This window comes from Aythya marila (genome assembly GCF_965140915.1).
Source record: "Aythya marila genome assembly, chromosome: Z".
Lineage (NCBI taxonomy): Eukaryota > Metazoa > Chordata > Aves > Anseriformes > Anatidae > Aythya > Aythya marila.
Window position 1 is genome coordinate 131767 of NC_139080.1, and position 9996 is coordinate 141762.

At 54.1% G+C, this 9996-nt stretch overlaps 1 protein-coding gene across 8 annotated transcripts; it reads right to left on the minus strand.

Moving 5' to 3' along the window:
* Positions 1 to 763: 763 nt before the first annotated feature.
* Positions 764 to 7070, minus strand: LOC309889691 (uncharacterized protein). Of its 8 annotated transcripts, none has more exons than XR_014319292.1 (5): positions 6317 to 7070; positions 5315 to 5396; positions 2772 to 2845; positions 2188 to 2602; positions 764 to 1980 (listed from the first exon to the last, which is right to left on the minus strand). XR_014319292.1 is itself a non-coding variant. In XM_082782640.1 (2 exons), exons 1-2 carry the CDS (start codon positions 6634 to 6636, stop codon positions 5378 to 5380), a joined length of 339 nt encoding a protein of 112 aa, XP_082638766.1. In that variant the 5' UTR covers positions 6637 to 7070; the 3' UTR covers positions 4481 to 5377. The 8 variants fall into 8 exon arrangements, 1 of the variants encoding a protein (XP_082638766.1); XR_014319293.1 differs by having other exon boundaries at positions 2183 to 2602; XR_014319294.1 differs by having other exon boundaries at positions 4806 to 5396.
* Positions 7071 to 9996: the final 2926 nt, after the last annotated feature.

The window sequence follows — 9996 nt, forward strand, 5'->3', positions numbered from 1 at the left end:
TTTTCCACCAGCAGGTGGCGGCAGAGGGCGCCCGCGGGAGTCACCGCGCATGCGCGCCCGTCGGCCGCCTGCAGTACTCGTTCTCCACCAGCAGGTGGCGGCAGAGGGCGCCCCCCCCAGACGCCCAACGCGCATGCGCGCCCCCCGGCCGCCTGCAGTACCCCTTTCCCAACAGCAGGTGGCGGCAGAGGGCGCCACCGGACCCCACGGCGCATGCGCGCCCCCCGGCCGCCTGCAGTACCCCCTTCCCACCAGCAGGTGGCGGCAGAGGGCGCCACCCGGGCCCCACCGCGCATGCGCGCACCTCCGGCCGCCTGCAGTACCCCTTTACCACCAGCCGGTGGCGGTAGAGGGCGCCACCGGCCCCCAGGGCGCATGCGCGCGCCCCGGCCGCCTGCAGTACCCCTTTCCCACCAGCAGGTGGCGGCAGAGGGCGCACGCGGGCGTCACCGCGCGTTGCGCGCCCCCCGGCCGCCTGCAGTACTCGTTTTCCACCAGCAGATGGCAGCAGAGGGTGCCCACGGGCGTCATGCGGCATTCGTGGCGCCCGGCAGCCTGCAGTACCCGATTAGAACCAGCAGGTGGCGGCAGAGGGCGCCCGCGGGCGTCACCGCACATGCGCGGCCCCCGGCCGCCTGCAGTACCCGAATAACACCAGCAGGTGGCGGTAGAGGGCGCCACCGGACCCCACCGCGCATGCGCGCCCCCCGGCCGCCTGCAGTACTCGTTTTCCACCAGCAGGTGGCGGCAGCGGGCGCCCGCGGGAGGCCTTGTCGGGCGGATCACAGCTCGCCTACTGTGCCATTCGGAGCTTGTGGCTGTCTTTTTTCCAACGTATTTGCTACCCACACCCCGCGGGGCAGCTTGTCTTACAAAGAATTCTCTCTGTTAATATTCTCTTTAAGGCGGGCACGAAGCATCCACTGCTCTTCTAAGCAAGCAACCTTCCTTCTGTGCTCCCTTCGGGATGCAGGACTATGTGCACTCAGATTTATTCCACTCAGTTTTCTTCCCCTTTTCATTGGCACAGTCTCCAAGGACGCCTGGCTTTCTTCTCACAGACTCGCGTCCGTTTCAGTGTAAGGCATCTTTTCCCTCCGCTGCTCTAATCCAAATTCAAATTATCCAGATAAAACAATAGCGAGGTAAGAGAGAACTGGCTGAGTTCAAGTCACCATCTTTCTGTAACTAATTTAGCAGACAGCTGTACCACATCAGAGGAGGAGGTTTAGATGCTAACCAGGTCAGGCACATCACGGTCAAGTGAGCGCCCCCGGAATCACTAAAGAAACTTAAGGAAGAATCTACTAGAAGAAAGCTGTCTCCTCTTACCACCACCTATTTAAAAGATAGTGTAGTACAGGCAGTTCTACGTGCATAAAACCACATACACACAGTATACCTGACCCAAGTAAATTCCCTCTGAGAAGTCCACCATTAAGCAAAAGAGGTGTATTGTGGTGACATACAGCTGCCGTGTAATGATCCTGAAGGGATGAATCGCCCTATGTATTCCAAGGTACTCCTGTGGGTTTTTTTTTGTTTGTTTGTTTGTTTTTTTTTGGTTTATTTTTTTTGTTTTTTTCCCCCCCAAGTACGTTCAACGGTACAGATAAGTACGTTCCCGCTAAGAAAAAGAGTTCAGAATTGTTTATAACGAGTTCGTTCCACGTGTCACTTTCTCACTTAACGTAATAATAAAGATACGCTGCTGCTTTTGGATTTCATTTCCTTCTTGAATCTCACTGGTGTAATTCCAATGGTCAAACAACCTCTTCCAGAAAGACCAGCCCACTGCTTCACAGGAGAAGGAAAAGATGTCTCACACGCTGGCTAGTACTAAAAAGAGTAATGGGAAGAGAAGTTCAGGCCATCAACGTAAGTATGTTTCCCTGCCTCTTCTGCTGGCTGGTCAAGTGGAATCCTCAGGACAGCCCCAGTACCTTGTAAAGAGCTTCTTAACGCCAGCACAACTTCAACCTGTCTTTTAAAAGAAAGCTGTTAAAGGAGCAGGAGACTGTTTTTAAATGAGAACAACCGAAAATAAAATTATCTGAAGAGCCACTTACTACTGGCATATTACCGTTTAAAAGGAAAATATTAATTACGTGCAGGTGCTCCAGTCCCGCCCGCCTGGCACCTCGCCCCCTCCCGGCCCAGCCCCGACCACCATCCTCGTTACCGCACCGAGCGTCGGCGGCTAGGGCTGAGCCCGGCCCAGCCCGACCCGACAGCTTCCGCCCACAGTGCCGGCATGTCCTGACGCCACTTCCGCCCTCGACTCCCAGCCAATCAGGAAGTGCTTCCGCCCTCAGTTAAGGCACCCCGTGATGACACTTCCGCCCTGGGTTTCCAGCAAATCAGGGAGTGCTTCCGCCCTCAGGTAAGGCACTTCCTGACACCACTTCCGTCCCCGGTTGCCAGCCCGGTACAGGCTCGGCCGGTGCTGCTTCCGCTCCGCAGAAGGGCGCTGCCGTTTTGCTGCGTGCGGGAGTCCTGCAGCGCCCCCCGGCTCCCTCTGCTCAGGCAAGGCGGCCGGCTCCGCGCATGTGCAGAAGCAGAGCAGCAGGCACGGCTTCACGGAGCAGCGCTGACGTGCGAGCTAAAAAAAGAAAAAAATAAATAAAAGCAATCAAACAAACAAAAAAATACCACTCACAGCTTTATGCGTTTACGCAACTTTCTAACAGTTTTTCCAACATTAAGGTGCAATATTCTTCCGGTGTCACGGGGGATGGTTGGGGGAGGAATTTCTCAGACCCCCCCCGTACCTGTACATGAAAGCGGGAAAACCTCCCGCCAATCGGAACCACGGCGTGCCCGACCAGAGCCACTCAGGCCCCACCTACAAGAGAGAAATAATGCAAGCTGTGTTCAGTGCAAGCGGATGTTAGGGAACACACCCCCCAGAAGGACACCTGTCTGACTTCCGGGAGCAGTCGAAGGGCCGAGCCTCTCTTCCCCCTACCTGGCACCCTCCACCCTGGGTCACTGTGGGGTAACGTTTGAACGCTGCCCTTCAATGCACTGTTCCTAGCCGTGACAGTTCTCATTGAACACGACTAGAACGAGAGCGTGCTACCTCATTTAGGTGAATCTGTGACCGTGATAGTCCAGTACCCTGAATCCAAACAGTAACAGTCAGTCAAAGTTAATCAGCTACGCCCTTTAATGCGACCGTATTTCATAGGGAAAAAAACATTAAGCCTAAGATTTCTCGTCCCTAAGGCCCTGGGGGACAGGCAGAGCAGGAATCCAAGACTCCAGAAATGCTGTACTCTAAGGAACTTTTACTCATTCTAGCTTAGAAGTAGCTAAACTGTTTGGGATGAAGTATTCTAGGCGAGGAAAGGTAGTGGTAAGCTTGAAGCAGAAATGGACTGTGAAAACACTTCAACCAACTGACAGAAGTTTCGCAACTGAAGGTGACGCTCTGTAATGAGAGGAACGAGGAAGCCTTGAAACTCCCCGTGCTCTCAGGCTTCCCTATATAACTACCCTGGTTCCTTCCACTCACTTTGGGATTCTTTTTTGTTTGTTTGTTTGGTAGGATGGAATTGTCCATCCACACCAGATTTCACCTATGCCTGTCAAAAGCAAGTTTGCCTGTGTGTCTGATCTGCGCTTTTGCACAAAAAATTCAGCTACATATGTTTGGAAATCAAACTCTTTTGTTTTCTGGACTTTTCTATAGTTAGTTAAATACATTGACTTCTTGTTTGGCTGGTGCACTATAAAGTATTCTTTTTGTAAGCAAACCGTGTGCCATAGGGCTTCTGGCAAATGTCAAATAACTGATAATCACTAGTATCTCCACTACAATCGGTTAATTTAGTCAAGGGAAAATCTGACCAACTGCCACATCATCTGACATAAACCAACATGTGGAAGCACCCACATGTAGCATGCAAGAAGCCTGCCTGCTGGTCCCTTACACACCAAATTCCATCTCCCTTTCCACCAGACAAGAAAAAGCGCCTTCCCTGCCCTCCTTCTGAACGCTGTTTTTTCAAGCTGTTGCTGCAACCAGAACCACTCAGAGAGTTCAGCAGATACTTCGGAAATGCCTGGCTTTGTATGGCAGCCAACTGGGGAGCAGCCTGAATCGCGGGTTTCGGATGCTGGTTCATCTCTGATGAGATGATGGTCACTACACGTGCTCACTGGCACTATGGATGTTACATGAGGTGTTGAGGGGGGGCATTCGCACCAGCCCTGTCATTCAGTTACAGAAGGCACAGCTCACCTCAGATTTCAGCCTGGCTTTTCACTGCTTAAAGTCAAAGAGCAGCACCACTGAGAACGACAGAACCACACAGACAGTTATTGCACTGTGGTGGTTTTACAGTGCCGGGCAGCTAAACTCCACTACAGCCTCCTTCTCACTCCTCTTCAAAAGAGGGATGGGAGGGAGAAGAAAGTATGCTGAAAAGAAAAAGAAATGAAAAGGAAAAGGAAAAGGAAAAGGAAAAGGAAAAGGAAAAGGAAAAGGAAAAGGAAAAGGAAAAGGAAAAGGAAAAGGAAAAGGAAAAGGAAAAGGAAAAGGAAAAGGAAAAGGAAAAGCTCATGGGTTGAGATAAGGATAATTTAATTAAAAGGGGAAAAATATAAATAAATAAATAAATAAATAAATGAGCAAACGCTGTGCAGAAGCATAAAGGGAAGAAAGAAATTACTCTCTACTTCCCATCAGCAAGTGGTGTTCAGCCAAATCCCAGGAAGCAGGGCCTCAATACACACAGCAGTTGTTTGGGAGGACAGCTATCTTCAAAAAGAGAGCCACCCCCCTCCTTCCCCTTTCCCACCTTGTATTGCTGAGTGTGACATCAGATGGTATGGAATATCCCTTTGGTTGGTTTAGGTCTGCTGCCCTGGTGATGTCCCCTCCCCACTTCTTACCCACCACAAGCTTGCTGGATCTGGGGGGTTTGGAGAGAGTCTTGGTGCTACGCCAGCTACAACAATCTACAAAACACTGATGAGGTACCAGTGCTGTTCTAGCTACAAGCGCAGAGCAGAGCACTGTATGGGCTGCTGCAGGGAAAGCGAACTCCATCCCAGCCAGACCCAGTACATGCAGGGAAAGATTTTCAGGAAAGAATTTCCCTTCACAACACCGTTCCCTCTGCTTTTCTTTGCATGTTGAGGCTGTTTCGGAAAAGTGTTTCTCTCCACGGCACCAGGAGAATTCCCAGAGCTTCTCTCCTGTTCCATAGCAGAGCCCTGCATGTAAATGCCGGGCAACCTACGGAGAGTGCCTGAGAAAAGCAGACGGGGGCACCTCTAAGCTCTACGCTTCGTTCTCGTCATTTACATGTTTTTCCTGTGGTCGTCTCCGGAAGACCGCCTAGTTTTTGGAAGAATGGACCGTGGAAGTTTACATGCGTGGACAGTACCTGTAAAATAAAATACACGGTGGGTAAGAAACGGCCTGTTACAAGCGTTATTTTTAGATAAAGCACCACACGAAACAAGGATGCGGTGGGTATCTTCCAACGACTTTCACAAGCCCTGGCACCACCTCACAGGAGTGAGAAGGAAAAAAAAAAAAAAAACTACAACAAAAAACGGAGCCGGCGGCCGGGCGGGGGCTGACGAGAAGCACGAGCAGCAGGCGGCGCCAGGGCACGGGCAGCCCGGGGGGCCGCGGAGCACGGCAGCGATGGCCCGGCGCTCACCGCCACCGCCGCGAGGGTCCTGCGGGCCGGGCGCTTCTCGCGCGGCCTCCCCCGCCCGCCTTCCTCCTCCGCACCCGGCCGCTGCGCTGCCACCCGCCCGCGGGCGGAGCCCGGCGCCTCGCGCTCCCGCTCTCACCGCGCGAGGCTCCGCCGACGCCCGGCGGCTCCAGCGCACCGGGCGGCACCTCCGGCCCCGCAGCGCCGAGCGCTGCCCGGGGCCCCTCCTCCGCACCGAGCCGCGCCGGGGCCCGGCCGCGCTCAGGGCGCAGAGCGCACGGCCCGCCCCGGGGCCCCCTCGGGCACCGAGGGCCGCGACGAGGCCCGCCCGCGGCGCTCCCTGCCCCGGGCGGCGCGGGCCCGGCGCCCTCAGCCTGCCTCCGCGGGGCAGCCGCCGACCGCGGCGCCCGCTCGGCGTCCCCGGGCCGGCAGAGCGCCCGCTCCCGCCCCGCCCCGCCCGGCTCCCGCTGCCGCCCCGGGCCCCGCCGCGCGCTCTCGTAGCCGCGGGCCGGGAGGCGCCGGGGGCCGAGCAGCTGCTCCCCGAGCCGCCGGGGTCCGGAGCTCGCCCGCACCCGAGGCGAGCCGGCGGCGCTGCGCAGCTCCGGGCGTGCCGCTCTGCTCCATGCCGCTCTGCTCCGTACCGCTCCGTGCCGCTCTGCTCCGTGCCGCTCTGCTCCGTGCCGCTCCGCTCCGTGCCGCTCTGCTCCGCGCCGCTCCGCTCCGTGCCGCTCTGCTCCGCGCCGCTCTGCTCCGCGCCCTTCCCGAGCGCCGCGCGCGGCTCCTGCTGGCTGTGCGGCCGGGTCCGGCCCCGCAGCGCCCGGCGCTGCAGCCGGCGGCGGCCCCGCTGTGTCCGCGAGCGGTGAGCCCGGGTGGCGGCCTTCGCGCGCAGCCTTTTGCTGCTCGTTTCCCTTGTCGGCGCTGCTGCGGTTCCCCGATGCGGGTCTTCAAAACCGACGTGCATCGAGCGTCTTCCCAGCGGGAGCCGTCAGCCGGTTCGCTGCTTTTCTTTAACGGTGCTGCTGGTGCTGTCCCAAGGATCGCTGCCGCCGGTAACCCTCTCTGTTTCACACGCGGGCACGTAAACTAAGCCCGAGGGAAGGCGAGCGCTCCCCGGCAAGGTACTGCGTCCTGCAAGCACTGCCAAGTCATGCCAGACCTTCTCCTGCTACCGGTTCCGGGCCGTTGCGCCCCGTTCCCCAGCGGTAGGTCGATGGGAATTTTCGACCTGCTTTTGCCACAACCACCGTATTGTTAGCGGTGTTGTGCGGGGGCCAGGCAGAATACTCGTGTTTGCACATTGCCGGCTCTGCGCGGAACACAGCTGACCTGCCTACAAGAAGCAGGTCTTTAGCTTAGCCCCACAAAGAATCTTTTCCCGTTCTTTCAGCTACCTTCAGTTCCCACAGGCCTTCATTATGAAGATTTCAGTTGATTGCTGCTAACACACACTTGAATCCAAATGTTTGTGCTATTCATAGTGAAACGCTCATTCAGCTAAATGCTTGTCTGTGTCAGGGCTCTTTTGATCAAACTGAATAAAAGACTTGACAAGGTTTTCTGCATAGCCCCGGGTCACATGAAGGAATTCACCAGTGCAGGGACGCCACGCAGTAATAAAATCTCTCTGATTTATGCAGCATAGGTGATGTCTGGGGTTCCAGCAGACAAAAGGAAAGTTTTTTTTTTTTTTTGCCAGGGCAGGACTGTATCTGCCTTTAGAAACCTTTCAAGGGCATCCTGCTAGGTGGAAAGCAGGCAGAGGTATCTACGTGTACCTAAGACAATTCTTGTGAACCAGAGAGCAAAGTGCAGGCTCTGCACTGACACATCACTCACTCATTCTGAACATCTGAGTTTGTTCTCTTTCCTAAGAAGGACGTTTGGCAGTGCATTTAGCTCCCATTACCCACCTCAGTGACGGGAGCCTCCGTACCCTGACAGCTTTGCTGTCCCTGCAGCTCCTTGCTCCCTCCCCGCAGGGTGCAGCCAGCCCCCTCCACTCCCTGCCATCTCTATCCAGAGGCTGGGGAGGACAGGGAACACAGGGAACAGAGCTGTAGAGAGCAGTAGGGCCCGTTTGTGCCCGTAGGCAGAACTGCCCGTTGTCCCATCGGAGCGCCTGGCTTTGTCGGACCCGGTGGTGTTTTCTGTGCTCTTATGCTATGCGACAGAGATCTTCTTCCTCAGACTCTTCGCTATGCCTGAGCAATGCATGATCCTAGAGCCTGCTGATATCACACTTTTTTTTTTTTTTTTTCTCTTCCAGCATAATGCAGAAAGAGGTTCTGCTTGCTCACATTTCTGCCCTGTGGTTGCAGATGTCTCTTGATTTTCCTTGTACTGTTCTTCCAGTACCAGGGCTTTGTCAGCCACCTTCCTGCCTTTGTCAGCCTCCCATGTTAACAGGCTACTTTTCCAGCTAGCTGTAAAAGTCACCTTTCAGTGCTGACACCTTTCTTGTGATTCCCTTACAGCTCTCGAAGTCTCATTAGAACAAAAGGGGGCACTCGCACACTGCAGTCTTGTCTGCATGGACCATGTTGGTTTAACACTCGCTGCCTGGAGTGTAAGAGCTCTGACCAGCAGTAATTTGTCACTGTGTAGTTAATTCTCCAGTTTGAAACTGACTTGCCTCTGTTAAGAATCCTTCTTCATAAATGGATGGTAAAAACATGCTCTTCAGGTGCACGTGCTTACTTAAGTTGCTCTGCACTGTCTCCTACTCGAGGAGAGGCTAGCATTGCCATCAGTGGCAAAGATCCTTTTGTCTTAGCCACTCAACGGCTTTAAACTAAAAGAGGGTAGGCTGACATTAGGCATAAGGAGGAAATTGAGGCACTGGAACAGGTTGCCCAGAGAAGCTGTGGATGCCCCATCCCTCGAAGTGTTCAAGGCCAGCCTGGATGAGTCTTTGAGAAACATGATTTAGCGGGAGGTGTCCCTGCCCATGGCAGAGGTGTTGGAATTAGATCTTTACAATCCCTCCCAACCCAAACCGTTGTATGATTCAGTGGTCGTGTGATCTCATCTCATCTCATCCTTCTCTGCTCCCTCCTGCCCAACAGTGCCAGTACACAGACAGGTGGCACAGTGCAATGAGTTGCATCAGGGAACTTGAAATTAATCTGTCAAAGAAGGGGGAAGCAGCTATTTTTAACCTCAGTTCCTTCACCTAACCCATGTTGTGGCCTCACAAGCAGTTTAACAGCACCAAGGTGTTAAGGTCTTTAACAGCACGCAGCAGCTGTCAGGGAGTACATGGCTGCTGCCTAACGCAGCATGTCTGTGCCATGAAGCACAGCCTCAAGGTGCCTGCTGTGGACCAGCAAGATCAGAGCCAGGCCAGCCCAGATCTTTGTGCAGCACAAGCTTCCCTGGAGACTTCTGTGCCTGGCCCATTGCCTCAGAACTCCGCTGGCCTTTTACTCTATGTACACCTTTCCCTCACCGATCTCCGTGTGCCTGCCCTGTATACCCAGAGTCTGCTGTTGCTTTTTGTTCCATACTTGCTGAGGAATGAAAATGTATGTCAACTGCCACTTCAGTCGATCCTCATAGTGGTTTTTGGTTGTGATTGTTGTGGCTCATACATCCACTTAAGCCTTCTGCCTGAGCATAGGCACATGTCAGATTCCATCTGCGTGTCCTACAGCGTTTTCAGGCTGTGTCTTGGGATCAGCACTCAGACTGCACCCAGTTTTTCACTGAGCCGCTATGCAGCCATGCAGATTTACTGGGTTCACCACGTACAACTAGCTCATTCGGTGAAAGGGCTCCTTAGCTGCTCTCCATGTCTGATAGTCACTGGACCAGATGGAGCAGAAGCTGAGCTCTTTAGGTGACTCCTACAATTGCGGTTATCCTGCAGCAAGGACACCTGCCCTAGAGAGAAGACTCCTGGCTCCTGGTCTCTGTTCCAAGTACTTTTTTTTAAATTTTTTTCATACAAGCATGAAATACAAAGACAGCAGAGACCAAACGCACCTCCAGCTCCCAGCACAAGGGACCTGTCTGCCTTCTCTGTCTCTTTTTCTGCATAATGCCCTGCTTCAAAAGGAAAGAAGTGGATGGCAAGAACCATTCCTTACACTTTTTCCTAAAAAGCTATGGTGTGATAATTTGAAATGTGTGTACTTCCTGTAGATGAGGAGATAATTGGACTGGTTATCTTGCTTCTTGAGCACGTACTTCAGTCAGTAGACTAACATGGACCTGGGGGAGAATGCTGTTGGACGGTAGGAGAAGCCTAAATTTGGCAGTGTATGTTACACAGAAATATCCCTGGACTGAAGCCTTCACATGGCTTAGAGAAACACTTGTT

Coding starts and splice junctions, on each gene's coding strand:
- LOC309889691 (XM_082782640.1), bottom strand. CDS start 6,636: ATGCACGTCGGTTTTGAAGACCCGCATCGGGGAACCGCAGCAGCGCCG.